Source organism: Psilocybe cubensis, chromosome 6 (genome assembly GCF_017499595.1).
Source record: "Psilocybe cubensis strain MGC-MH-2018 chromosome 6, whole genome shotgun sequence".
NCBI classification, from domain to species: Eukaryota; Fungi; Basidiomycota; class Agaricomycetes; order Agaricales; family Agrocybaceae; genus Psilocybe; species Psilocybe cubensis.
This window is the reverse complement of record NC_063004.1, coordinates 2,102,933-2,128,185: the sequence shown is the minus strand read 5'-3', so window position 1 is coordinate 2,128,185 and position 25,253 is coordinate 2,102,933. Positions and strand designations below refer to the sequence as shown.

Genomic DNA, 25,253 nt, shown 5'->3' with positions numbered 1-25,253 from the left:
TTCTAACACCGTTCAACATTCCAGAGATTGTGATCAACAGTTGTGAGGCCAAAAGGACATCGACAATATCGGGAAGTGACAGCTTCATGCAATGCATAAAGTCTGAAGGGTGTCCAATGACAAGGCAGTGACGGATGACCAAAGTGAGGGTACAATGGTCGGAAGACGACCGGATTGTAGACTTAAACGCGATGGTGGGCATAACTGAGCGAGTATATGCGTCTGTAGTGGCCAAGCCGGACAAGTTGCAAGGAATGGCCGCGTTGGCCGGATGGGGACTTAGCATGGACCGCAAAAATAATAATAACATTCTTCGATCACACTAATCACAGCCCCTTTGGGCCAAACAGCTCAGCCACAGTCGGATTCACCTTTATCTCTTGCCCCTCATCATCGACCTCTAGCTCAGGCGGTCGCTCCGCAGACCTACATCCATCATGGTAAGCATTTATCAGTTTCTCTGATCTCTTTAGATGCTCAATAATTTTCTTGTTTTGCTCGTTTCAGAGTCAAGAGATTGACCAGAAGATCGCGGAGACATGGAAGCATATTCAGACGGAACGAAAGATTCTGGAGGCGACCCAACTCATACGCCAGGCCACCTCAAACCAGGATGTTCTGAGGAAAAATGAAATTAAGATCAGGGATGCAGAGCGCTCTCTAGCGTACTTCGAAGATACCCTCCGCGAGCTACAAGCACGGAAAGCTCAACTCGCTCAGCGGGATGATCCAGCAGTTCCACCCAAGGGAAAGCAATATACCAACTTAGATTTGATCAAGGCGGACACACCATTTACCCCAAAGAAGATATCCAAAATGCTGCACCAGCTGGAGTTCAAGCACCAGGTCGAAATGCAGTATAAAAAGGGCATCGACAAAATGGCAAAGCTCTATCAAGCCGACGGGGACAAGAAATCAAAAGCCGATGCGGAAAGTAAGCGATTTGAAAGTGACAAGAAGATACATCTTCTAGAATCGGCGCTTAAGCGATATAAGAATTTGCATATCTTGGATGATGTTGTAGAAGACGATGAAAACGGTGCGTCTGTTCCCCTAATCGGGTTTACGAATATATTTATGTTTTAAACCTAGATGGTACTGGTAATGATGGTGAACGGAAGGATAAACTACGTTCTAAACCTCTCTCTGGGACACTATATGTCACAGTCAAGGGTGCCCGGGAGTTGGATCACGCTCCTGTTATCGCTGCGTCGCGTTCCCGTTCAGCTTCGAAGGTCACGGAAACCCATGTTTCGATAAAAGTTGAAGGGACGCAACTGGCAAAGTCGCATCCTTCGCGCACCGACCGATGGAATGAAGAATTTGAAATCTCTGTGGACAAGGCAAATGAAGTTGAAATCGTCATTTACGATAAACAAGTTAGCGAGCCTCACGCAATACCCATCGGCCTATTATGGATTAGAGTCACCGACCTTGTCGATGCCCTAAGGCGACAGAAGGCAGGCATGGACGGACAAGGCGGCTGGGTCACTGCTGGCGCGATGCCGGGAGACAATCCAGCTGGAATGTCTATACACCCACAACATGGAGACATGAATTCTCCGCTCGGGTACGGCGCCAATGCTGCTGGAAGTAATCCTAGTTCCGGATTTTCTGGTCAAGGATCCGATGGGATTGATGCATGGTTTGCTGTTGAACCAGCTGGTGCAATTGCTCTGCATCTCAACTTCGGTAGGAGAAGATCAAGAATTTTGTTCACAGGTAGACTGACCTATAACGCAAATAGTCAAGGAGAACGTACGAAAGAGACCGTTAGATGGCGCAGGCTTGGGTGGTCTGGGCCGACAAGGCGCTGTAAGGAAGCGCAAGGGAGAAGTACACGAAATGAACGGGCACAAATTTGTGCAGAGGCAATTTTACCAACTCATGCTTTGCGCATTCTGCAACGATTTCCTACTCAATGCTCTTGGGTATCAATGCGAAGACTGCCGATATACTTGTCATAAAAAGTGTTATGAAAAAGTTGTCACCAAGTGTATATCAAGGTCGGGCACTGGGGTAAGCGGCATTCGACGCTTGTGCATAACGTTTATTCAAATTACCTTTAGGAAGGCGATGAAGAAAAGATCAACCATCGTATACCACATCGTTTCGAACCCCTTACCAACATTGGTGCCAACTGGTGCTGTCACTGTGGTTATATGTTGCCTCTTGGACGTAAGAATTCTCGAAAATGTTCCGAGTGCGATATTACCTGCCATGCTAACTGTGCTCACCTTGTACCTGACTTTTGTGGTATGTCAATGGAGACGGCCAACGAACTTTTGAAAAATTGGAAAGACATAAACCAACAACGCAGTAAAGCACAAACAAGTAGACCAGCTGGCAGACAATATAACGAGCCCGCTCACACTGCATCACCTTCACTGGACTCCACAATGGATCGCTTGAAATTAGGCGGTCCTGAAGTCGGTCCCCCGCCTATTGACCCTTACGGTAGACCAATTTCAGCAACACCTCCTGATAGATACCAGCCCCAAGATCCACGAATGTATCAACCGTCATCACCGCCACAACAACAACAACAGGTCTTACAGCCTTACGGACAACCTGCCAGACCGCCTCCGGGTGCTAGAGTTCCAATACCACCCGCATACCCTCAAGATCCTATGCTGAATCGTCCACCAAATCAATACGATGTTGGCCCTCCTCTACAGGTAGACCCGAATTACGGGTCGGGGGGATATCCAGTTAGTTTACAGCGACGTATATGATCTTTTCATTCCTCATCTCATTGACACTTTTTAGTCTCCACGAATGCAACAGCAACAGTTACAACAGCAGCAGCAAGGTTCTCCTCAAGCAATGAAGGGTGCATTACCTCCAACACCACAGGGAAGACCAATGGACCGCCCAGGTTCTGCCCCAGTTCCACAATCCCAGCGTATAATGCAACAGCAGATTCCAGCACGGCAGGCGTCCCGTAAAAGGAAGGTTGGACTCGATGATTTCAATTTCTTGGCTGTTCTTGGAAAAGGAAACTTTGGTAAGGTCATGTTGGCTGAAGAAAAGAAGACCAATGGTCTATATGCGATCAAAGTCTTGAAAAAGGAATTCATCATTGACAATGATGAAGTAGAAAGGTGCCTATCTATGTTTTTCACTCTTTCTACATACCACTCATTATATTTAGCACTCGTTCGGAAAAGCGTGTTTTCCTTGTTGCTGCTAGGGAACGTCATCCATTCCTGCTTGGACTACATTCTTGTTTCCAGACGGAAACTCGAGTTTACTTTGTTATGGAGTATGTTAGTGGGGGTGATCTTATGTTGCATATTCAGCGAAAACAGTTTTCTCTGCGACAAGCAAAATTCTATGCCTCAGAGGTCCTTTTGGCTTTGGAATATTTTCACGCCAATGGCATCATTTATCGGTAAGCATTTTTCTGCCACGATTCCTTTGTATCTCATTGTAGCGCAGTGATCTAAAGCTTGATAACATTTTGCTTACATTGGATGGCCATGTCAAAGTCGGTGATTATGGTCTATGCAAGGAAGAAATGTGGTATGGACAGACGACGAGCACCTTCTGCGGTACTCCAGAATTTATGGCACCTGAGGTTTGTTCAACAAGTTGCACAGAAACTTGTTCTAAGCATACTTTTCCAGATCCTTCTCGAGCAACGTTATGGACGGGCCGTTGATTGGTGGGCTTTCGGTGTTTTGACTTATGAGATGCTTCTGGGGCAATCCCCTTTCCGTGGAGATGATGAGGATGAAATATTCGACGCTATCTTGGAAGACGAACCCCTTTACCCTATAACAATGCCTCGGGATGCTGTTTCCATATTGCAGAAGGTGGGCTCATTGCTGATATCTTTTGATTTGAGAAGAAATTTACTGTATTTCTCTAGTTGTTAACTCGTGACCCTGCTCGACGTCTTGGATCAGGGAAGGAAGACGCAGAAGAGATCAAACGACAGCCATTCTTCAAGGACGTCAATTTTGACGACGTATTAAATAAACGAATTCCTCCCCCATATTTCCCCACAATTGTATGTGAATTTTCCTCTGGTTACATTGTTGACTCAATATATATCTCCAACAGAACGGCAGTGCCGATACCAGCAATTTCGACGAAGAGTTCACGCGCGAGCAACCTACTCTGACCCCAGTACACGGCCAACTGTCGTCTCGCGATCAGGCAGAATTCAATGGTTTCTCATGGGTATGTCTAAAATTTACACAAAATCCAAGATGCTCATTATATGACAGGTTGCTGCCTGGGCTGATAATTGAACGGACCCATGTGGATATTTGCTGCTGTAGTAGTTTACTTGTTCCAATTCATGTACAATTGAATATTTGTTTTGTTCCTTAAATCGATCAAACGTGCTAGAGACCACGAACTAATCATTCTTGCTAGTGCTCTGTTTGACTGCTACAACATGACTGCCAGTACCGGGAAGTCCAGGCAGTTCTTCTTCCACTTCTTCATCCTGTCCAGAGTTGCGCATGAGTTGGTAGAAACTATGCCAAAGTGCAGCGATTGTATCGTATTCTTTGGTCATTCCTAGAACTTCCTCCAGCTTGCGATTCAATGCATTTGTGGAAGAAAGCAACTCTTCGAAGCCCTAAAAAGAAGGGCCTAAATTACATGGATTACTAAAGTAATGGGCAATAGTTGGTTCTTACGCTTGTGATCTCTCGCGATAACCTATCGCGCTCCCTTTCGAAGAAGCTTTGTTCTTCATCTTGTTGAGACATGGCAAAGCATACGCCACGAGTGTAATTGAAGCCCGATTGAAATGAACTTGATAGAGACCAATAATGACAAGTTATCAAGTTTTGTAAGAAGAGACCTTCATAGATTCAAGTCAAAAGTCGGATTGAATACCAACCTGGATGTCAAAGCAGTGTTCAACACAGTCACGTGAATAAGTTACCTGCCTTGGGCGGGTATGTTTAAATGCTGGCGCTGAGTACTAATCGACGTCATCTTAAATACTTCTTTTGCGTTGCAACTACTAACTAACTGCATGTTCAAGACACTCTGACTGGTCAGAATATTCAGTTTTTTACTGCATAACATTTCATTGCTGCATGAAGATGTTACCGGGGACATATCCAGGTTAACGTTGATTTGAATACACTGTACGACGGGATTTAAAGACACGTTCGGCTCTGTTCACTATAAATTTGTAGGTGCAGGCAACTATCCATCGAACATTGTACCATCCATCCGAACTCCGAAGTTTTGCTTCACATCCATACCCAAAAGTTTCATTCTACCGACCTACAAGACCAAAATCAAACGAATGTCAGGCTGGAGGACAAAATTTGAATCATACCTCACTCCGCTCCTGCTGAACTCTCCGTAGCTCTTGGAGCTGTTCTTTGCTCATATATGATTCTTGCTCTGTCAGTTTCTTCTTGTGTGAGCTGCTAACAGCTTTCAGATCGGCATTGAAGTCGTAAATATCGTCAGTTGGCGGGAGATACTCTCCTTGCCTCAATGCCGACATTCTCCTCTCGTAAGCTTCCATGTTGTAATATTTTTCATGGGGTAAAGTGGCTGCAACAAACACATGAGAAGATATGTGGTGTTTATGTGAAGAGTGATTACCTGTGTTATAGTCCTCCACAAACCGCGAGAACTCTTTCTTCTGTTGTTCTTTGGATATTGTTTCGGGATTTGTCTTCCGTTCCTCCACTAGCCAGGTATGAAATTCCTGGCCTTTCGTAAAAATGCTAAAGCTTCTGTAAGCCAAGAGCGTCACAAATTGAACCAATAGACTCACTCGATATCAGATATAATCCCATATTTGCCCCAGTGAGGCACACTTCCTTTGTCTTTCTTTTTCTTTCCCTTGACCTGTGTTCAGTCGCGCGAAGCGTCGAGAAAAGTTAAAGGATACACACCTTCTCTTTGCGTTCCTTCTTTTCACGTTTTTTATCTCTCTTGCGTTCTTTGCTCTTCGAGCGCTTTCCGTCCTTTCTTTTCTCTCTCTTACGATGATATTTGTCCTCCTCTGAGTCGGATGAACTAGAAATGGATTTACTCCTCCTTCGCTTTCCTTTCCGATCTCTCGAATGAGATCTAGACCTAGATGTTCGACGTTTCTCTGTCCTTTCTACCGAACGAGAGCGCGACCTCGATGATCGCCTGTTTTCTTTTCGGTCCCTTGAATGAGATCGAGACCTGGACGGAAGTCTTCGTCGTCGCTCCCTTGACCTCGACCTTGAATAAGAAACTGAACGTGAATGGCGACGTCGCCTTTTCCTAGCAGGACTCCGACTTCTACTCCTGGTATCCCTTGGTTGTCTAGAACATGAGCGCGACCGTGAACGACGTGTGGACTTTCTGGCATCCGTCGCAGCAGTTCTGTGTGTATCAATATCAACGTCACTTCGTCTCCTTGGTGACCTTGAGCGCGATCTTGGAGGGCGTTCCATTTCTCTATGCATGGCAGACTCGTCGCTCAATACGAGTAGTTCTGAGGAAGTCAAGAGTGCTTCTCCACACAGTTAGCCCTGAGAGAATTTCGGAGGTTATAGTGTTTATGTAATATGACGGACGTTCATGGGATCAGAACAGAACAACACAGATATCAGAGAACCCTGATGGGCGGAGAAAGTTACTCTGCCTGTGCGATGCTGAATCAGTGCTGGATGACACCTGGTGAGATAGATTGGCAGATACAATCCCTGGCTGTGCACATGTGAGTTTTCCAGTTGATCTGAATCGTGGCCCTTTTCTCCTTCTTATTGCTCCTCCACAGAAGCCAAAATGGCTACAGTGGCCCCAACTCGTATGAGGTATGTATCTTATGCATACATCGTTGAGTCTCGCAAAGAAACCAAACAAATTATCCCTTTAGTCCCTCTGCAAACACGATTGTCGAGTCTGTGACTCAGAATCCGAATGGACACCTTCAGTTCGACAACGCTCAACCAGACATAATGTTTTGTCGAGCAAAGTATGACTATACGGCGGACGTTCCTTCAGCACTCTCTTTCCAAACGGGTGACATCATCGAGGTTTTGACCCAGCTGCCGTCCGGCTGGTGGGATGGTCTACTAAACGGAGAGAGAGGATGGTTCCCGTCGAATTATACTGAAGTTATGACAGATGAGGAGGTTGAAAGGGTGTTTTCGGGTGCACTCGAACCGGTCATACAAGATGTCCCTACAATTGTATTTCCACCCTCTCAGTCATCAACTCTCAGTGATGGACGTCTCAACGCGCCTCATCAAGACATGGACAACAGCACCTCCAGCCACCAAAGCGATTTCTGGATCCCAGAGGTGACTCCTGATGGCCGCCAGGTAATGTCGTTACATTCTTTATACAGAATAAACACCTAATACATAGCAGATCTTTTATGTGAATATAAAAACTGGACAACGTTCTCGGGACCTTCCACGAGAATCAGACAACGAAACATCCGATGATAGCTTTTCTGCACTGAAACCTCAGAAGGCTACACGGTCAGGCAACAGTGAAGATCTTGGTCTGGGAACCTATAATAATGCCATGTCGACTGGTGGAATGGAGCAAACGTCCGATGATAGTAAAGCAGCGAATGCATTGACGTCTAGTCCTCCTCGCTCCTCTCAAACAACAGACGGAAAAGTATCTTCTGCTGACTCCGATACTTCACGAAGCGATCATCTTTTTCCACCAAGAGAACGACCGGCAGTTGTGTCTGATCCAGACATCCCTCAATTTTTGCCCCAAGTCCAGGCCAACTCAATGTCTAAAATTTCCATCGCCCAACTGACTTCCGATGAAAGGAATGCTAGGATACTGGAGCAAGCCTTGGAGCCTCAATCCCCATCTCCCAATATTATCACCGACCTTGCATTTGCAGTAAGGATTGCGATACAAAATGTTGTAGGAAACGTTAAGTCAAGCGGGCTTTCTCGTAAGCCTGTTGATGACAAGAAAATGGACAAATTAATTTGCAGCGTTGTTCTTGCTGTCCAGAATTTGCTTTATCTTGCTGCAGCTTCCCCCATCCATTTTGTAGCTGATCTCCCACATCCCAGGGGATTTTCTGTCACCCAACCATCAACCGCAGCACTTAAATCCCCTCAAAGGAAAGTGACTGCCATTCTGTCTAGGCTTGTTCTCAGTGCCCGTGCATTGGTTTACAATTCTGGTTCTCCACTCTCAGAAACACTCACCCGTATCGAATCCGATGCAGAAGAATTGCAAAGGGATGTTAATTCGTTTGTTTTCGAAGCGCAACGAATACATGGACAAACACTGGGGGCGAACAAGAATATAAAGCGTATACAAGGGTATTTTGCTGCAAATAATACCGGACTAGGCCTTGTGGGGGCAGGTTCAGCTGCATCATGGAAAGGTTTTGGCTACCATTTCCGTGATGTTAGGAATGGTGTACCGCAGAAAGTCCTAGATGCTGATGTCATTCTCGAAATTGATCTGTCGGTGGATCGATTACAAAGGAGAATTATCTCCCTTCAGGAAGCAATCCGTTTGACTAATGTCGACTCAGGCGAGTTTTCTCTCGATTTCAAAGATTTTATCTGATATATGTATCTTAGTCGACCGAGTCAGTTCAGCAGTGCAGGAATTGGTTACATACACCTCAACTTTTCTGACTTTTATCGCTGATGTTTATGTCGCAAGGCATGTTGACATTGACGGTGTACGACAAAGCAGCGACGCTTCTTTGAACAACGAATACACTCGCATGGTCAATGATGCCAGACTTCTGGTGCGGAGTATGGAAGCCGTGGTACAAGCGATTTATGACGATAGTGCATCTCTGCTTTTAACAACGCAGAATCTCCACGAAGGTGTTCGCAATGCTTTTTCTAGCGAACGAGAAGATTCCTATGAAACGTTGAAAGGTCTTACAATCTCTCTCGCCAACAATCTTTCTCACGTGAAACGAATTTTTGGAAACTTGCTTTCATTGGGCTACGAACAGGCGGAGGCTGTAAAGGGCGACTACAAAGAATCCATTGATTGGCGTTTTTCCGGTATAAGTGCCATTAAAATACATCTTGGGACAGAAGACGGCCATACTTCATACAACGAGGAGCTTGTTGATATCGAGCTTGCCTTACAGCAATCGAATCAGCGGAACAGTTTATATCCAGAGCTATATCCTCCTTCACCACCCGGAGGGTCATCCCCAGAGGATTCACCACCAGATATGCCATCTAATTCGAATAAGGCTCCACAATCCAATTTCTCTCCGAAGGGCTTCGAAGACGATGATGATACAGAATCTATTGCACCCAGTGGTAAGTCGTCATTGTTCTGGATAATACTGGTTTTTCTTATCCTGTGGTAGTCAAACCCCCTCCGCGTCCTTCTGGTTCGACCAATGTACCAAAGTTAGAACAAATATTAGGAATTGAATATGCTGACAAAGTGGCCGCTGGCCGCCGACCTTGGTACTTGAGAGCAGACTATAAGGATTCAGATATTATCATCGATGCCGACAACTCTGTACGTGGTGGGACATTACCTGCCCTTGTCGAACGTTTGACAGCTCATGATCAAGCTGGTATGTTTTTTTATCACAGTGCCACTTTTTGATACTTTGACCAACTCACTGTGACAGACACCACTTTCACCCAAGCTTTCCTTGTCACCTATAAATCTTTTACTACTTTGGATGAGCTGTTCGATCTTCTTGTTGCTCGTTTTCATTTGCAGCAACCCGAAGGCTTAAGTCCAGCTGAAAGAGAAGAGTGGACAAAATTAAAGCAACATGTGGTTAGAACACGGTAAGCAGAGATGTTGCAAACCCATCCATCGCAATCTAACCCTTCTGAACAGAGTCATCAACACCATGAAGACCATGGTGGATGGTATGCTCGACCCAGAGGATATGTATATCCTTGACAAGATGAAAGGGTTTGTTTCATCTGATGAAGTTTCGACATATGCTGCGGCCAAAAATTTGCTAGTTCAGATAGAACGGACGGTTAGTTCGATTTATTTCTTTCAGGACAAGGCATACGACTCATATTTTTTTTCTTTTCAGAAGGCAATGGGAGATGCTAAAACGTTAATCAACACGAATCAAGAGCCACCCCCACCGCCAATCATCCCGAAGTCAGCAAAGCAGCCTAAGTTGCTCGATATTGATCCTTTGGAGCTTGCCCGCCAATTTACGATCATCGAGAGCGAATCATATCAAAAAATTAAGCCAATTGAGGGTCTGCAGCGTGCGCGTATGCAAAAAAATGAACACGATGATGACATTGCCGCTGTCATCCAGATGAGCAATCGAGTGTGTCTCTTTTTCTTTCGATTTGGAGTTGAATCTGAAATATTATGAAGATTGCTGAATGGATAGTTGATTGTATACTGAGCAAGGAAGACCCTCGTCGACGTGCCCAAGTAGTCAAATATCTTATCTCTGTCGCAGATGTACGTCATTTTTATCTTACATTACGTTTTCGCTCATCTGTCGGTAGCGATGCCGTCTTCTGAAGAATTTTTCAACAATGGGTGCCATTATCTCGGGTCTCAATACCCCGCCCATACGACGGCTCAAAAAGACATGGGACCAAATCAGTCAGCGTTACATGGCTCAGTTCACGGCTTGTGAGGTTACCGTCGATAGCTTCAAGAACTTTGGACGATATAGGACGCTCATGGCCTCCGTGACCCCTCCTTACGTTCCTTTCCTAGGTAAAAAATGCCTCAAGCTATTTGACTGCGCAGGAATATTCATGCTATCTTTGCAGGTGTCTCTCTTTCAACACTCCAATTCATTCAAGATGGTAATCCGGACAAGCTGTCTGGCGATATGATCAACTTTCGAAAGTTCCAAAAGGCTTCAGAGGTGATCATTGATATCAGGCGCTGGCAAACACAATCTTTCAATCTACAGCCCCTTCCTTCTGTGATCTCGTACATTAAGGAATCCCTTAGCAAATTTAGTGGGGGATCTCGGTCGCTGAGCGATCATTTCTGGGAACTTTCCTTGATACGGGAACCTAGGGAAAAGGATGATTCGGAGAAGTTTGCAAGATTGCTGCAAGAAAGCGGGTTCTAGAAAAGGTTTAGGATCTCACAATCATTCTTTGATTTTGGAAACTTGGGATCGCTGCTGGATGGGTATGCATATCGATACTTGCTAATGTATTTGTGGTGTATTTACAGTTTTCTACATTAATATGATATTCCAAGCAAGGAACTAATATTGTATTGGGGAAAGTTTTTGAAACTTGGAAGTTCTGGAGGGAAATTTTCATAAGCGTGCCCTTTTCCGTGTCAGCCACAATGACCTAAATTTAAGTGGCGCCCGTAACGTGAATTGGATTCGACTGCTGTCCTGATAGCTCTGATGTGAGGATTTTTACGAGATATAAAAAATTGTCTACTCTTTGCTGATGAGAAAACTTCAGACTCGCTCAAATACTTGCTTCCAAGTACACTAGACGTTGATGTCGATTTCATGATTCGGGAAATTATCGCTAATTAATATTACAGAGACTGAGAGCTTGAATTGGTTCGGGAACCAGTTTCAAATTGACAGATTCATGTTCTCATCCGGTAGTTGCACTATTACTGTAATGTTATTTAAAGTAAGATTCGGAATTGGAACCCCAAATAAATGCATTAGCGACTGTGTATACGGATGCCTTGGTAGCGGTTGCGATTTCCGCCAAGGCTGAGAAGTGACTGGTCCTTCTTCGTTAGGGGAGACACACAATGTTACATAATCTGTACCTTTCCCGTTCGGTGACCTGACTATCTCTTTCCTGAGTCTTTGACATACCTCAGCCCATTGCTACACTTCTTTGATGGACGGTGTAACGCCTGCACTGTATTCTCACTCCTTTTCTGACTCTCACAAGACAGCCGCTGCTTCAAATACATCACCTTCAGCATCTAGCAACCAAGTACAAGCAACGCAACAGGAGGAACAGCAAGCCGTCGACGAACCTTACACCACATTGTTCTGTAGGGCTCTCTATGACTATGAGGCGCAGGACGCATCTGCTCTCTCGTTTCGAACAGATGATATCATTGAGGTTTTGACGCAACAACCCTCGGGATGGTGGGATGGTTTGCTTGGAGAAGAGCGAGGCTGGTTTCCTTCCAATTATGTGACTATCATATCAGACGAAGAAGCGGAGCTAGCTTTCTCTCAAGCCGAAAGCGCAGCTGCTGAAACACAAGCGTTGACAGCACAACCCAAATCTACAAACGGGGTCTCTCATGCGAGTTCAGAACCTCGGGCAGAGGAGCAATGGCCCGACAACGAAGCATCATACCGGAATCCTATCTCGGTTCATAAAGCTCCCGCTGCAAATGGTACTCAGCAGAGCGACTTTTGGGTACCAGAGGTTACCGCAGGCAACCAGGTCAGTCAACTTCATGAATTTACGAATCGGTGTGCGTGTTCTGACGCTGTCACAGATATATTATGTGAATACTCAGACAGGCCAGCGGTCTCGAGATCTTCCTCAAGAAACAGAAGACGAAGTATCAGACGGCGACCTAGCTGGGCTTACATCACAAACGTCTTCTCGCTCAGGTACATCTGCTGGACTGGCATTCGGCCCCACCGACTCTGCCGAAATTTCTTCGGGAGGAGAAGACGGTCATAGACTAAACGGATCACCAGATGCCTGGGTGAAGAAACTCGCGGATGACGGCTTTTCACATTATTATGTGAACAAACTTGACGGACGAGTGCAATGGACAACGCCAGAAGGCATGGGCTCTAGTACCCGTTCTATATCCACTATGCCCTCCAGCACCTCGCGTCAACCCGATACTTCGCGTCTCAGTGTATACTCTGACGACTCCGACGTGGAACCTTTTGATCATCTCCAAAATTCCCGAGCGCGTCAAAGTAATGGTAAATCTCGCCCTATCGCATCCCCGACCACCCGTACCGAACCCAATCAGTCAGCAGTCATGGAGTTGACTTCAGCAGAACGGATAGCTAAAGCAGTTCAGCAGGCTTTGGAGCCTCCACCCCCGACTTTTGTCACAGAACTTTCTGAGATCGCAAAAGGTGCAATCCAGGCTGTGGTAGACAATGTTCAAGCCACTGGTTCAGGCCGCCGGCCGGAGGATGACGGGAAAATGGATATGCTGATATACAGTGTTGTGCTTGCCGTTCGAAACTTGCTATACATTTCCACTTCACCCTCTATTCAACTATCACAAGATGCTACCCATGGGAAGAACCGCGACGATAGAACTAATTCTCAGGCCCCTCTCAAACCTGCTCAGCGTAAAGTTACTGCGACCCTTTCGAGACTTGTTTTAAGTGCTCGTGCCATGCAATATGATTCTGGCTCTGTGCTAACAGACACACTCACTCGCATCGAAACTGACTCCGAAGAGCTGGAGCGAGCCGTGCTTTCGTTCGTATTAGAAGTGCAACGAAACGAACACCAGTCCAAATCTGGGAGCACACATATCAAACGGCTTCAGGGTGTATTTTCAACCGCTAATATTGGTCTTGGCCTTGTTGGTGGTGGATCTGCGGGGTCCTGGAAGGGGTTTGGATATGTCGCTTCTACGAGCGAGACTGGAATGCCAAAAAAGGTTCTAGGATCTGAAGCAAAACTTGAAATAGCAACATCGCTGGAGAGGTTGCAGGAGAGAAACGATGCCTTAAACCAAGCTCTCCGACTGTCAACAAATACTTCAGGTTCGTTTTCTTCAGCAATTTGCTTTACACATACCTGTATATTTACTTTCTTTTCAAGTTCAAGTGCAAGCGAGAGTGCAAGAATTCATCACCCACATTTCTAGTTTTCTAAACGTGGTGGCTGATATTCACGTTGCGCGACATGTTGATATCGACGGTATCCGCCAATCTGGTGACCTAGCTGTGCACGATCAATATTCCGAAACAGTAGAACGCGCGAGGGGTCTGGTTCGTACTTTGGAAACAGTAACACAGGCAATTTACGACGATAGCTCTACACTCCTTTTGGCTGCGCAAACACTCCACGATGGAGAGAAGAGTTCACATAGTCCCGACCAAGTGGAGGCGTACGATCTTTTGCACCGTCTGTCATCCTCTTTGGGTAGTAACCTCGGGGTTATTAAAAGCGTCTTCGACGGTCTGCTCTCTGTAGGACAACAGCAGGCTGAGTTGTCTCAAGGCGATTACAATGGCTCCATCGATTGGCGAATGTCTCGACTCAGTGTAATTAACGACCATTTTGATGATCCTTCACAGAAATCAGGCATTGACTCTTATCATTCCGAAAACGAAGATGTTGTTGACATGGAATTGGCTTTTAACCGACCAGGTATACGGTCTCAGAAATCAACTGCCGAATCTTCTTATGATTCTTACCGAACTCTGGCAAACTCTAATGACACTGTTCTCACACGGGATTCAGAAATCTCTTTGGACAACACACTTGTGACACAATCTCCTACCGAGATGCGTGACAGCTATGCTGATAATGACATGGGTCTATATGAAGATGAAGGTATGTCATACATTATTACCAGATGTACTTCAACTTACGTTGAAAAAGTGCCATCGACGAAGCCTACTTCCCGGCCCTCGGGTACCAACAAGCTTAAGAAGCTTCTTGGAGATGAATATGCGGACAAAGTTGCAGCCGATCTCCAACCTTGGTATCTGCGGCCCAATTATTCACCATCGGACATTATCATTGAAGCCGATGGCTCTGTGCGTGGTGGCACTGTACCTGCACTTGTCGAGCGTTTAACTGCTCATGAACAGGCTGGTAGGCTAAATTCTGCTACCTGTCTTCTGCTCACCCACTCACTCGTTGTTGTAGACACGACCTTCAGCAAAGCATTCCTCATGACTTACAAATCGTTCACAACATTGGACGAACTGTTCGACCTACTGGTTGCCCGTTTCAGAATCCAACCTCCTGATAACCTTACTCAATCAGAGAAAGAGGAATGGACAAAATTGAAGCAACATGTCATTCAAATGCGGTAAGTGTATGCTTCTATTGCCCTATCAGATATACCAGCTCAACTGTTTATAGTGTCATTAACACCATGAAGTCTATGGTCGTCGACGATGGCGTCTTGGAGAAGGAAGATATGTATATTCTTGATCGAATGAAAGAATTCATCTCTACGGACGAAGTCTCGAGGTTTGCAGCTGCAAAGCATCTACTAATCCAAATTGAGCGGATTGTCAGTCCACCACTACATTTTTGTTGCATAACATTACTGACTTCATTCTTAAGCAAACGCAGGGAGGAGAAGCTAAACAACTTGTCAACACTAACCCCGGCCCTCCACCCCCCGCTATCGCTCCAAAGTCCAGCAAGAAACTTAAACTACTCGATATCGACCCTCTAGAACTGGCCCGCCAGCTAACTATCATGGAGAGCCAACTTTACCAGAAAATTAAACCGATGGAATGCCTCCAGCGTTCACGCGAGCAGAAAACAGAAAATATCGACAATATTACCACTGTTATCCAAACCAGTAATAGGGTGGGTTGAAGATATGCGACGTCTTGCTTTCGTTTATTTAATAAGGTGTTGCAATTTAGATTGCTGACTGGGTCGCTGAGTCAATTTTGACCAAAGAAGACTCTCGTCGACGTGCTCAAGTCATCAAGCATCTGATTGCTGTCGCAGATGTACGCTTTCATCGTTGCAAGTTACCCTTATCTACGTTCTAAACAAATTTTTACAGCGTTGTCGAACCTTGAACAATTTCTCCACCATGATTGCAATAACTTCCGGTCTTAACACTCCCCCTATTCGCCGACTAAAGCGAACTTGGGAACAAGTCAATCAACGGTTCATGTCTCAGTTTGGTGCATGTGAAATGACCATCGACAGTAATAAAAATTTCACCAAGTATAGATCTCTAATGGCATCAGTGACGCCACCATGTGTTCCTTTCATTGGTGTGTTTATAACTTTTTGAAGGATATTTGAAATGTTCTTACCCGATCCTATATCCAGGTGTCTTTCTCTCCACCCTACAATTTATCCAGGATGGTAATCCGGATAACCTACCAGGAGGTTTGGTCAATTTCCGCAAGCGACAAAAGGCCTCAGAAGTCATCAATGACATCAAGCGCTGGCAGGCGCAACCTTTCAACTTCCAATCCTTGCCTCCTGTATTGTCCTTCATCAACGACTCGTTGAACCAGTTCCAAGACACTCGTGCATCAAGTGATCGCTTCTGGGCTCTTTCTCTTGAACGAGAGCCAAGGGAACGAGAAGACGAAAAAATGGCCAGATTGCTACAGGAAAGTGGTTTCCTGTAGTGGGGACATTTTCTATAATGTTGTATTATTACATTACCTACAAGTACAGGCTATACTTGTCTTCGTCTTACTTACCGGATTTTTCAGGGGATCGGCTTACCTTTACTTGTTTTGCTCTTTATATTTCTTCTCTAAATTTGCCCATGTTATCATGTTATAATATAATCCGCAAATCCGCAAACTGACATTATCATCGTTTGAGAGTTCTCTGCTTCTCCGCAAACTCTACGATCTTCCTGTCAACGAACATGCCTTTACGATCACGTACGGCATCCATATATCCCTTCGCGATGTTGGAACGGTCAGCCTTTTCTCCAAGATCTTCCAGTTCTTCTTCTGTCGTTGGTACCCAGAATGGGTCTAAATCTAGCAATTCATATCTTGCAAAAAGGTGAGGGAGTTGGTAAGCATGCTATCGTTAAGCACGTACCCGCTAAAGATTAGTTGTGGGCTCGCTGCTCCCGATGTTTTGGTCCGGATATCTGGTAAAGTTGTATCAAAGGGACAAACAAGTAGAATCAGATCGCAACCTACCATCCGCGAACCCAAAACTCTCCACAACAGGCAAAAGCGCGGTTACATTGAAAAAGGATGTCCCTTCTTTCATTTCCTCCGCCGTAATGCGTCCACGTCGTTTAGCAACGACCGCATATACTTTTCCAAGAGCGTCGGCTGAGCAGGTCCGATGAGCATATATATTGACCCTACTGGTTCATACTCACTAGGTGCTTGTATCTCGCAGGTATACATCGCAAGCATCAATCTAGGAGACCAGTCTAGCAAGCCATTCCGACAAGCATCTCTTACGGCCGATATCAAAGATCCAGTTACTTGAGACATTCGGTTTTGTTCTGTTTTATGTCAATAAGAGAAATAGAGGAGAAAGCCAGTCATTATACTTGCCCAATTCTTTTTCTAACGACTCTGTATCGACTTCTACCTGTTCAACGAAGTACGCCATGCCTTCTACGGGTTCTGCGCACAGTGGTCCTTGAAAGGTAGCAAGTTGAAAACCAGTTTCAATGTGATTATCGAAATCTCGGATCACTCTCTCAATCTCAGCGCCGTCTTCATCAATGATTTGTTTTTGCATACGAACTCTCAGCCTATTAGCGCATGATTAGTATGCTGTGAAAGTTGAATAAGATAAAGAGACTGACGAGCTGTAAGGCTTCGGCTTTCTGGCATCAAGCAACAAGCATGCACCCGCCTTTTGAGGACCAAACGCCCACGTCTTGTCTGCTGCATCCGACCATTCACCTCCGACCTCTTTACACTTTTGGTCAAAGGCGTCCCAGAATTGTTCAGGTGTGACTGTAGGCTTCCGAATCACATCCCCGTAGTTATCACCGGCATCTTCCTCGTCTACAGACTGTCCTTGCTTAACTTTCCTGTCATGCTGGAGGGTCTTCCACGTCGTCAAGTTTTCAAGGATGAAATCCATGATGGTAGGTGGAAGTGGGCTTGCTCTGATGGTAAAAGAAACAACTTTTTGTGAACTTGTACCGCGGATGGTCCCACGCGGCGCATTAGGTGTCTTTGTAGGTGCCATATCTGCAAACGTAAGGTCTAGCACATATTCATCTAAGGTATATACTTACCAGACGCCTTTACTGCAGTTTCACGAAAGGGAACTATAGGTTTAGAGGCTTGAATTTCTACCTTGGCAAATCTTTCACGGAGATCTTTTAAGCAGCGCTATAAGTAGATTTTGAGTGGTTGTTTCTGAAAACTAAGATTGGATTTACCTCAAGGTGCAACTCTCCAGCGGTTAATATAACATGTTCTCCCGTTTGTTGTTGGAAAGTTTCGACGCATGGATCTGACTGACTGAGAAGCTTGAGCCCATTGATAAGTTTCGGCATATCAGCAGGCCTCTCTGGCTCCAATGCAACGCGAACGATGGGTGCAGCCTGGAACGAAACTTAGGGTACATTAAAGAATTGGAAAAACGAATGTTTACCGATCTGTTGACTGCCCCTAAATTAATCAAGCAGTCCTTGTCTTCCGATGCCCGTCCATCTACTATTCCAGCGTCGTCCGGGCTACATAAGGTGGCGCTTCTCCATACTTTGGATTCAAGCCCTTTGATGGCGAAGATATTTCCAGCATGTACCTCGGTCACAGGCACAAGCTCGCGACCCATCATAACATATAAACTTTCAACTTTTGCAGTGAGTAGGTATCTAACGTTGTTGGGATGTGTCGGCGCCAGCTCTGTGTTATACTTTGGAAGTAGAGCATATACAGAAGTATCTACACGGATTGTACCGGAGTACAATCGTGCAAAACCAAGTACGACCTCGCCATCGGTTTTCTTGGAGTCTTCTTCCACCTCCAGTTGTTTGGCTTCTGAAATAGGAATATTTTCCTGAGGAGTAGGCTTTTGTTCCTCCTTTGCTTCCGCTGATCGTGCTGCCCTTGCTTCTCTTGCTCTTTCTCTCATTTCTTCCGCAGTCAAAGGCTTCTTCTTGTTCTCTGGCAAATCTTTAGAAGATACCGCAAACATTTTGCTGACATACGCGACAACACAAGCTTTGGATCCCGATTTTGATGTAAAAAGATCTTCTTCCAATTTATTTCTGGGTTGAAGTGTGGCCTCGTATAGATAAGGATATAGCATTTTGGGTATTCTGGTGGCTTGAGCTACTGGTGGAGTAGGAACGATGTCAATGGCAGCTTGGATGATGCATGTCGACAGGGAGAGCCACTGGGTGCAAATGAGGGAGAGTAAGTGTCGTGTATCCTTGGATTTAAGATCGCGAGGTGGAATTTTGAGTTCGAGGGTAGTCACAATTTTTGCAACCTTATCTGGATTGCTAATATGTCTGTTAGAAAGATATTCATGACACAAAGGGATTGAACGAACGGGTTCACCACGACCGCATCATAGATAGCCCAGATATTGTCAAGCACAAACTGGACAAAAAGAGGTTTGAGGGCTCTTCCTCGAAGGTGTTTATAGCTGATAACTCGTTTGGTTTTTGGGTCAAGGAAAAAGTCGCCCCATAGGACTCTACGTAAATTGGCCTCCTTGATGCCTAGCTTCTTAGCATACAACTGGGCAAATTTGCCCACACGAAATCCCCATCCATCAAGAGCAGAAGCAAAAATTACGTTGCCTTTCTCCGGGGCGAAATAAATGTCTTCATCATCTTTTTCTTGGAATTCTTCAGTATCGTTGACAGTTGCATCGGCTTCGTCAGCAATTGCGTCCTTCTTCTCCGCCAGGCGTCTCTCCCGTTCTTCATGCCACCGTTGGTCGTCTTCCATCCTCTCGGATGCAAAGAAATTGCCCATAACGACGTTGACCTGTTCGATTAATCGAGCAAGGTGATGGTATGCCTCTATAGGCGACAACTTCAGCTCTGTAATGAGCCGATCGAACTTGTTTATTACAAGGATTGGGCGCAGGCGATCGTGCCATGCCTGCCTAAGGACGGCAACAGTCTACAAACAATGGGTTGCTCAGCATAACCAATTGAAGTATAATCTAGAACACACTGACTTGCGTACAAACTCCCTCCACCACGTCAACCAAGACGAGTGCTCCATCGCATAACCTCGAGGCGGTAGATACTTCACTGGAAAAGTCGACATGTCCGGGTGTGTCAATCATATTGACCACGTACGTTCGGGGTTTTATACCTGGACAGTTTACCATCAATAGCATAATAAGTTTTCTATGCGAAGATGTACGCACCGCCATCTGTAGACCTTTCCATAACCTGAAATTTGAGCGAGACCGCACTGCTTTCCATAGTGATTCCACGTTCTTGCTCATCTTCTCGACTGTCCAGATACCTCATCTTACCCGCCATTCGTGGAGAAATGATGTTGTTCGCGGCGAGCAAGGCGTCCATAAGTGTAGTCTTGCCATGATCAACGTGTCCAAGAGTGGTAATTATACGAACATTGGCAGCATCGGGAACCTCCATTTTGTTGGTCGACGTCGGGATTGATAAGATTTCGCGTAAAACTCATTCACTTTTGACAGCTTACAGCGGGTCCGGGGTCCGTAAGCTCCTTATTGGTCACGTGCAAAAAGCGACAAGTGACGAAGATGCGCCAAGCACAGCCAAAACTCTGACCAGAACTACTTACTTCTGTTGCTCTGCATCCCGTCAGTATCAGCAAGATGGGCACTGAGGTATCCAGCAAAGAGCACATAACCAAACATAACTCCAAGGACGATAAACGAGACAAGCGTGAAAAGCATAAGAAACACAAGGACGATTCAGACAGGAAACACAAGAAGAGACGCAAACACGAAGATGATGGCGAAGAAGATGGCGGTCATCGAAGGCACAAACATCACAAGAGGGACAGAGAAAATAAAAGAGGTAGAAGTGGAGAAAGTAAAATGGAAATTGTCGACGACAACCCCAGTGACGACAATCTATGGGTTGAAAAGGATATCGACATGGGAGGGGAGCGCGTAAGTCATGAAATAGGGACCTTGTGCTACTTTTCAAATTGATATACTCCTTTGCGCATAGATATTGGCTTCCGATATTCCTACTTCTGAGAGTCTCAAGTTGACCTCCTCTGCAGATGCTACTAACTCGTCGGTACCACTTCCTCATCCCACCAGAATAGAATCCACTCTCAAGCGGGACGATTGGATGATGGCCGAACCCTCAACGCCTGTCTTGCCTGTGGGAGCCCGTCCTCAGTTATCTCGCATAGATTATTCCGTGGAAATTGGAGAGGAAAGCCTCGATGATGGTTATGGAGAGCTCTCTGGTAACTCGCGACCAGTTGGTGGTGGAGTTGACTTCTTTTCGAGTCTGGGTACGGAGAAGAAGAAACCTTCTAGGCCGGACCGACCCGACCCAGATAAAGTCAGCTTTTATCATGTCTTTACGTTATTATATTCAAGTTTATTCGCAGCCCAAAGTTCATTATAAAGAACTTAACCAAGATATCAAAGAAGGTAGACCCATTGATTTTGATGAACCGCCCCCGCCCCCGCCCTCCATTACTCCAGGTGGTCCAGGTTCCCAGTGGAGAATGATGCGCCTTCGTCGAGTATATGAGAACGCCGAAGAAGATGGAGTGCCAGTCGAACAATTAGGGATCGAACGCTTCGGATCTTTGCAGGCATTCGAAGAAGCGAAGCAGGAACGGCGCATCTTAGACGAACGGGAAGGTAAACGCTCTGAAGCTCGCGGTAGAACATCAGAGCGGCCAACCCACTATAGCAGGGACGGTGAAAAGAGGTTGATGTTTTCAGATGTAGGTGGAAGTGGCGGTTCCAGTCGAAGCTCTTCATTCCGCCGTCCCGGTGGTGTAACCGATAGTGTACCATCTACACCTTCCCCGCCCACAGGTGTCGCTAGGCCCCCGACTAATCGCCGTCTCGATTCTCTGAGGCTCCCTTCACAAGCTAGTTCACCATTGGCTCAGGCACACACACCAATCCCAACGGTGATGACTCCACCACCAATGGCATCTGGATCAAAGTCGAGGCCACTGTCACCATCTTCACTGAATAAATTACAAGCCAAGGTTATACGCGCCAAGCTCATGGATTCTCCTGATGCTGCTAGACTTGAACAAGAATACGAAGTTGAGGCGCGCAAGGCACAAGGAACGGACGATGGCGGTGTTAAGAAGAAGGTAGAGGTTCTTCCAACTCTTGATGCAAGAGGCAGAATGTACGATGTCGGTCACGGAAAAGAGGATGATAGGTTAGCACCTGGAAATCGAAAGAAAAAAGAACATGCAAGTTCCATTCATTGTCCACTTTCTATCCTTTGCTAATTCTAAAAAATTCAGTTCGAGACCCGTGACAGAAAAACTGGAGAAGTGCTGCGTATCAATCCCGACGATGATACAATGACGCTAGGAGAAATGCTACGTCAAGAGCGAATGGGAGCGGGTATGTCAGATCAGAAAGACCTTGATGCGCAATACGCACGCGCCGTCATGGGAGACGGCAAATTCGAGGTAATGAGCTCTTCCCAATAATGTCAGCAAGTGATCCTAATCATACCTACAGAATGACCTTGATTACATCGATGACAATGCAGAAAAACTCGGTCGTCAGAAGATGCGGTCTGATGGAATGAAACGTCAATTTGCAATTAATGGTACGGGCACATTTTTTGTCCTCGATGGCTTACCGTGTCTCAATCACTCAACTATATAGATTATAAACGCACTCAAAAGGTGCTCGCATCCTGCAATTTTTGCTACGGGGAAGATGATTCTCTGCCTAAAGCCCCTATTATCGCCACTGGGACTCGGGTATATCTATCTTGTACACTAACAGATGAGCTTGTCGATGGTCATTGCTTGATAGTGCCTATCCAGCATCATCTGAATATGTTGGAAGGCGATGATGATGTTTGGGACGAAACTCGAGTAAGCTTATTTTCTGATCTACATCCCGACCGCATGATATATTTGTATTTGCAGAATTTTATGAAGTGCCTCATGCGCATGTACGCCGAAGAAGATAAAGGTGTTGTTTTTTTCGAAACAGTACTATCCTTACGAAAGCAAAAACACACATACATTGAATGTGTACCTGTTCCTTGGGAGCAATTCGACTTGCTGCCGGGCTATTTCAAGGTATATTCATCTTCGTTATACTTCAAGTCTATATTTACGAACCACAACAGGAATCGATCCTTGCCTCAGAGGCAGAATGGTCACAGCACAAAAAATTGATCGATTTCAGTGCAAGACCGGGAGGGTTCAGGCGCGCGCTGGTCCCAAACCTCCCTTACTTCATGGTGCAGTTTGATCACAAGGGAGAGAAAGGCTACGGCCACGTTATTGAAGGGGCAGCAGACGCTCAAGATGAAGACGGCTTGGAAGAAGGAGAAAAAGGTGGTGGAGAATTCCCATGGTAAGTGCGTCTCCTTCAGCGTAAAATAAATTTACCAAGCATGGTTTCAGGTACTTTGCGGGTGAGATCATCGGAAACGTCCTTGAGTTAGAGGCACGACGGTGGCGTCGGCCCAGGCGAATTGATTTGCGGCGAAATAATGAGCGGGTAGCAGAATTTAAGAAAAAGTACACAAAATTCGATTGGACTGGGATGCTCTAATGTATTACGGGATCTGTATTGTAGACTTCATTATATATTTATAACGATGTTGTGCAGTGACCACCTAAAAATAGCGGAAGGCCAATTTGAAAGAGGCAAAGTCTTGGCGTGTTCCCAAGTCGGGCAAATGACTGTTGCGCCAGTCTTGTCTCCTGTCCACGACCACCGCCATGTCCACACCACCGCCTACTCGCCGGGAGATACTCATCGTTGTCGCTCTCCTCGCCCTGTTTGTCTTTTTCTCCAGTTCAAGCTCCCTCTCAACCATCAACACCGTACTCGTAGAGCGTCCTCAAGATCATTCAACGAACCATACCTCGCGCCCCATATCTCATTTACAAAGGCCAGCAGAGTCTTTGCTCAACTGGGGTTCAACCTTGCCTCCAGAGTCCACCATTGTTTCCCATGTCCCTGGTAAGCCAGTGTCTTTTACGTGTTATATCCCAGGCTCAAGTTGTCTACCTCTCCAGGTTGGACACTCTTCGACAAACTATATATCCTCAATGGCACTGTTTACATAGTCTCAGACAGACCTGTGACGGTTCCGGACATCCAGTTTATTTACTCCAAAGGTATCTTCATTGAGCCAGGACAGGAAGCCGAGCTATCGCGCCTACCCACGGAGGAGCAGATTCGAATCATCAGCACAAAGGAGGCCAAAGCGATGTTTGGCACAAACGCCCAGATAATAGATGGCGTAACTGTGTGTACATTTTTATCTCTTAACTCGTTCCACACTCTTATGTGCGATTTCTCTAGTTACTAGTTAACGACCCGCCCCAATTGTAAGCGTCTCAAATATACACACGCTGATAAGTGACTTGATTGTCTGACAATTCTGCCTTCAAGCATCACCCACTACTACCATTGGTCTGCCGAGTTATGGTTTGGCTTCTGGAGAGCATATTCATCCCTCGACCCCACTATAACTGCAGAAGGCAAGACCGCACTACCTCCTGCCCGCCGAATTCTGTTCAACCGCCTTGACAACTTCCATTGGCGTGATTATGCCTCCATGAATCAATGGGTCGTCCGGGCATCCTTCCCTTCAGTAACTATGGAATTCATAGACGACTGGCGCGATCGCGCAGAATTGGGAAAAGCTTTCGTCTTTGAGCGCGTCTTGGTTGCCGATCGTTCTGCTGCCATGCTGTCTTACAACTATCAGCGATATCAGCGTACAGCTGCGGCTGCTTTTGCCTTGCCTGGGAGTATGAATTGGTGGCAACCTATCAGAAATAATGTCATCGGATTCGCCGGTTTGGACCCTGAGATTGGCGGTGGAACCACAAGCAACCCAGTGATCACCTATATCTCGCGTCAGAAGTGGGGTCGCCGTATGTTAATTCCAGAGCACCACGACAAACTTGTCAGCGAGTTGTACAAACTTCGTGATACATACGGCTACGAGGTAAATGTAGTAGAGGCTGAGAACATGTCTCGTTTGGAGCAAATTCAACTTGCTGCTCGTACCACGGTATGTTTTATTCGCATTTTATTAATTCTGAATGTTATCTCATATTTGCCTAGATCATGATGGGTGTTCATGGAAATGGTTTGACTTCGCTTGTCTGGATGAAACCCAGCCCCCGTGCAACAGTCATGGAATTCTTCTTCCCGGAAGGTTTTGCGCATGATTATGAGTATACGACTCGCGCCCTGGGTATGGTGCATTACGGATTCTGGGATTCGCAGTTCGTATTTGCAGGTTTTTTTCCACGGCAACATTTGTTAATGCCCCTATTTTTTAGGTACTTCACTAGTCCTGGTATACCCACTCCCAGATACGTGGATGGTTTTCAAGGCAACGCTATTCCAATCAACGGCGAGGTTGTAGCGCGCCTATGTCTTGAGCGGTTATCTTTGAACGAAGAAGTGGACGATTAATTGTAGATTTCAATCTAACTTGAATTACATGCACCTGCAAAAGGCAACCCGGGATGGGACACTATACGCTCTTTATAATATTTATGCCTCTATATC

General features: G+C 45.8%; 8 protein-coding genes across 8 annotated transcripts; 5 read left to right on the top strand and 3 right to left on the bottom strand.

Annotated features, from left to right (window-relative positions):
• Positions 1–191: 191 nt before the first annotated feature.
• Positions 192–4,259, top strand: JR316_0007172 (Protein kinase C-like; the record flags this gene model as incomplete). Its single annotated transcript, XM_047892915.1, has 14 exons — positions 192–262; positions 333–360; positions 405–440; positions 508–1,039; positions 1,093–1,692; positions 1,748–2,019; positions 2,070–2,711; positions 2,770–3,104; positions 3,155–3,394; positions 3,442–3,580; positions 3,630–3,818; positions 3,875–4,015; positions 4,069–4,188; positions 4,236–4,259. The coding sequence occupies 14 exons, from the start codon at positions 192–194 to the stop codon at positions 4,257–4,259; spliced, it is 3,369 nt and encodes a 1,122-aa protein (XP_047748197.1).
• Positions 4,260–4,369: 110 nt separating this feature from the next.
• Positions 4,370–4,727, bottom strand: JR316_0007171 (DASH complex subunit DAD1; the record flags this gene model as incomplete). Its single annotated transcript, XM_047892914.1, has 2 exons — positions 4,370–4,594; positions 4,656–4,727. 2 exons carry the CDS (start codon positions 4,725–4,727, stop codon positions 4,370–4,372), a joined length of 297 nt encoding a protein of 98 aa, XP_047748196.1.
• Positions 4,728–5,175: 448 nt separating this feature from the next.
• JR316_0007170 (uncharacterized protein) lies at positions 5,176–6,331 on the bottom strand (the record flags this gene model as incomplete). The annotated part of the gene is made up of 6 exons (XM_047892913.1): positions 5,176–5,256; positions 5,312–5,535; positions 5,587–5,720; positions 5,762–5,835; positions 5,883–6,006; positions 6,099–6,331. 6 exons carry the CDS (start codon positions 6,329–6,331, stop codon positions 5,176–5,178), a joined length of 870 nt encoding a protein of 289 aa, XP_047748195.1.
• Positions 6,332–6,750: 419 nt separating this feature from the next.
• On the top strand, positions 6,751–11,011 carry JR316_0007169 (Cell division control protein 25; the record flags this gene model as incomplete). The annotated part of the gene is made up of 11 exons (XM_047892912.1): positions 6,751–6,779; positions 6,842–7,289; positions 7,339–8,464; positions 8,535–9,242; positions 9,293–9,508; positions 9,566–9,731; positions 9,784–9,931; positions 9,992–10,240; positions 10,291–10,380; positions 10,428–10,644; positions 10,701–11,011. The coding sequence occupies 11 exons, from the start codon at positions 6,751–6,753 to the stop codon at positions 11,009–11,011; spliced, it is 3,708 nt and encodes a 1,235-aa protein (XP_047748194.1).
• A 751-nt stretch (positions 11,012–11,762) lies between these two features.
• On the top strand, positions 11,763–16,210 carry JR316_0007168 (Cell division control protein 25; the record flags this gene model as incomplete). The annotated part of the gene is made up of 10 exons (XM_047892911.1): positions 11,763–12,326; positions 12,382–13,630; positions 13,689–14,426; positions 14,475–14,690; positions 14,745–14,910; positions 14,964–15,117; positions 15,171–15,422; positions 15,482–15,571; positions 15,628–15,844; positions 15,903–16,210. The coding sequence occupies 10 exons, from the start codon at positions 11,763–11,765 to the stop codon at positions 16,208–16,210; spliced, it is 3,954 nt and encodes a 1,317-aa protein (XP_047748193.1).
• Positions 16,211–16,400: 190 nt separating this feature from the next.
• Positions 16,401–20,148, bottom strand: JR316_0007167 (Ribosome assembly protein 1; the record flags this gene model as incomplete). The annotated part of the gene is made up of 12 exons (XM_047892910.1): positions 16,401–16,590; positions 16,641–16,692; positions 16,745–16,882; positions 16,933–17,061; positions 17,114–17,316; positions 17,371–17,764; positions 17,812–17,908; positions 17,959–18,123; positions 18,174–19,029; positions 19,080–19,660; positions 19,719–19,858; positions 19,914–20,148. The coding sequence occupies 12 exons, from the start codon at positions 20,146–20,148 to the stop codon at positions 16,401–16,403; spliced, it is 3,180 nt and encodes a 1,059-aa protein (XP_047748192.1).
• Positions 20,149–20,348: 200 nt separating this feature from the next.
• Positions 20,349–23,270, top strand: JR316_0007166 (Pre-mRNA-splicing factor cwf19; the record flags this gene model as incomplete). The annotated part of the gene is made up of 9 exons (XM_047892909.1): positions 20,349–20,648; positions 20,710–21,054; positions 21,104–21,903; positions 22,009–22,162; positions 22,215–22,305; positions 22,365–22,579; positions 22,634–22,789; positions 22,840–23,069; positions 23,120–23,270. 9 exons carry the CDS (start codon positions 20,349–20,351, stop codon positions 23,268–23,270), a joined length of 2,442 nt encoding a protein of 813 aa, XP_047748191.1.
• Positions 23,271–23,440: 170 nt separating this feature from the next.
• Positions 23,441–25,157, top strand: JR316_0007165 (uncharacterized protein; the record flags this gene model as incomplete). Its single annotated transcript, XM_047892908.1, has 6 exons — positions 23,441–23,684; positions 23,741–23,973; positions 24,030–24,055; positions 24,120–24,747; positions 24,801–24,964; positions 25,022–25,157. The coding sequence occupies 6 exons, from the start codon at positions 23,441–23,443 to the stop codon at positions 25,155–25,157; spliced, it is 1,431 nt and encodes a 476-aa protein (XP_047748190.1).
• Between the last annotated feature and the right edge of the window lie 96 nt (positions 25,158–25,253).